At 42.7% G+C, this 2,231-nt stretch overlaps 1 protein-coding gene across 1 annotated transcript in view; it reads left to right on the top strand.

The window, feature by feature from the left end:
* CEP192 (centrosomal protein 192) overlaps positions 1–2,231 on the top strand; it is a 152,351-nt gene that overhangs the window by 21,295 nt on the left and 128,825 nt on the right. Inside the window, exon 7 of the mRNA XM_023519469.1 lies at positions 455–599. Within this exon, the coding sequence (XP_023375237.1) occupies positions 455–599 (145 nt within the window). The remainder of the gene's footprint in view (positions 1–454; positions 600–2,231) is intronic.

The raw sequence follows: 2,231 nt of genomic DNA, 5'->3' as shown, positions 1-2,231 counted from the left end.
CTCAAACCCGTGAGCTCAGGCAATCCCCCCCACCTTGGCCTCCTAGCATGCTAGGATTACAGGCGTGAGCCACTGTGCCTAGCTTTGTTTAATTTTAATTTAAAAGATTTTCTGTGTTTTTTTGTTTGTTTGTTTGTTTGTTTGTTTGTTGAGACAGGGTCTGACTTTGTCACCCTTGGTAGAGTGCTGTGGTGTCACAGCTCACAGCAACCTCAAATTTTTGGGCTCAAGTGATTCTCTTCCTTCAACCTCCTGAGTAGCTGAGACTATAGGCTCCCCCCACAACACTTGGCTATTTTTAGAGATGAGTCTCCTCTGGCTCAGGCTGGTCTCAAACTCATGAGTTCAGGCAGTCCACCTGCCTTAGCCTTCTAGAGTGCTAGGATTACAGGCCCTAGCCACTTTGCCCAGACCATTTTAAAAGATTAATACAGCTAAGATATTTTTTCAACAGGCAAGTGAAAACAGTAGCTTAAACTGTAAATTTCGGTCAGAAAATAACAGTTCTCTGATTTCCCATGGCTTACGTTCTTCGGGAAGTTCTGAAACGACTCACAAAGAATCAGAGGAAGGCCAAGTTGTTTGTCTAGCAGGGACTAGTAAGTATTGATTGACATATTCCCTTGTTAAATTCTATGTTTGACTTTTCTTTAATAAAAAATTTGTTTAGTATTGTTTAGTGTATATTAACCCTTCTCTGTTCTCAGACTTTTATGTTCTAAAGTATATTTCTAAAGAGTGTTTAATAACACCTCAATATATTATTTTAATTAGAAATACTGTAATATAGATCTTTTGGGTTGGATATTGTGAATCATTATATTATCTTTATTTACTTATTTTTTTTTTAAGAGACAGAGTCTCACTCTGTCGCCCTTGGTAGGCTGCTGTGGTTTAACAGCTCCAGACCCTTGAGTCTGCGCATTTCACTTGCCTCAGCCTCCCAAGTAGCTGGGAGTACAGGTACCTGCCACAATGCCTGGCCATTTTTTCCTTTCTTCCAACCTCCAACCGCAGGAGGCTTCCCTCACCTTCACTCCCCCTCCAAGACAGAGTCTCAAGCTGTTCGTCTGGGTAGAGTGCTGTGGAGTCATAACTCACAACAACCTCTAACTCGGGCTCAAGCGATCCTCTTGTGTCAGTTTTTTTTTGGTAGAGTGCTATGATGTCACAGCTCATAGCAACCTCAAACTCTTGGGTTCAAGCGATTCTCTTTCCTCAGCCTCCCAAGTAGCTGGGACTACAGGTGCCTGCCACAACACCCAGCTATTTTTTTGGTTGCAGTTGTCATTGTTGTTTAGCTGGTCTGGACTGGGTTCGAACTGGCCAGTCTCTGTGTATGTGGCCCATACCCTAACCACTGAGCTATGGGCTCCACCCCTCAGTTTGCTTTTCTTTTCTTTTTTTTTTTCCCTATTTTTAGTAGAGATGGGGGTCTCTTGCTCAGGTTCATCTCAAACTTGTAAGCTCAAGCAATCCACCCGCTTTGCCCTCCCAGAGTGCTAGGATTACAGGTATGAGCCACTGTGCTCAGCCTGGCTATTTTATTGTTTATTTACTTACTTATTTATTTTTTACTTTTAGAGACGCAGTCTCACTCTGGCTAGTTTTGGACTTGTGAACTAGGGCAATCCACCTACCTCATCCTCCCAAAGGGCTGGGATTACAGGCGTGAGCCATCATGCCTGGCCCTTATTATATTTAGACATTAAGAATTAGATATGAATTCTCTTTGGTTTCATTTATTTCATATATTTTGTTGCTTCTTGGACCTTTGGATAAGATGAAGTGAATTTTATTCATTTAAAAATTTTTTAAAGATAGGATCTTGCTCTATTCTCCAGTTTGGAGTGCAGTGACATGATCATAGTTCACAACTATCTTGAACTTTTGGGCTCAAACCATCATCCTACCTCACCCTCCCAAGTGGCTAGGAATATAAGCATGCATCACCACACCTGACTAATTTCTTTTTTTGTTTGTTTTTTTGAGACAAAGACTCACTATGTTGCCCTTGATAAAGTGCTGGGGTGTCATACCTCACAGCAACCTCAAACTCTTGGGCTTAAGTGATTCTCTTGCCTCAGCCTCCCAAGTACCTGGGATTACCGGCTCCTGCCACAATGCCCGCCTATTTTTTTGTTTCAGCTCTTTAACTGGCCCGGGCTGGGTTCAAACCTGCCATCCTTGGTGTATGTGGCTGGCGCTGTAAGCACTGTGCTATGGGCACC

Source organism: Otolemur garnettii, unplaced genomic scaffold (assembly GCF_000181295.1).
Source record: "Otolemur garnettii isolate 467f Iridium unplaced genomic scaffold, OtoGar3 scaffold00176, whole genome shotgun sequence".
In the NCBI taxonomy this organism is placed as follows: domain Eukaryota; kingdom Metazoa; phylum Chordata; class Mammalia; order Primates; family Galagidae; genus Otolemur; species Otolemur garnettii.
Note: the sequence above shows the minus strand (reverse complement) of the source record. Positions and strands in the feature narration are given on the sequence as shown.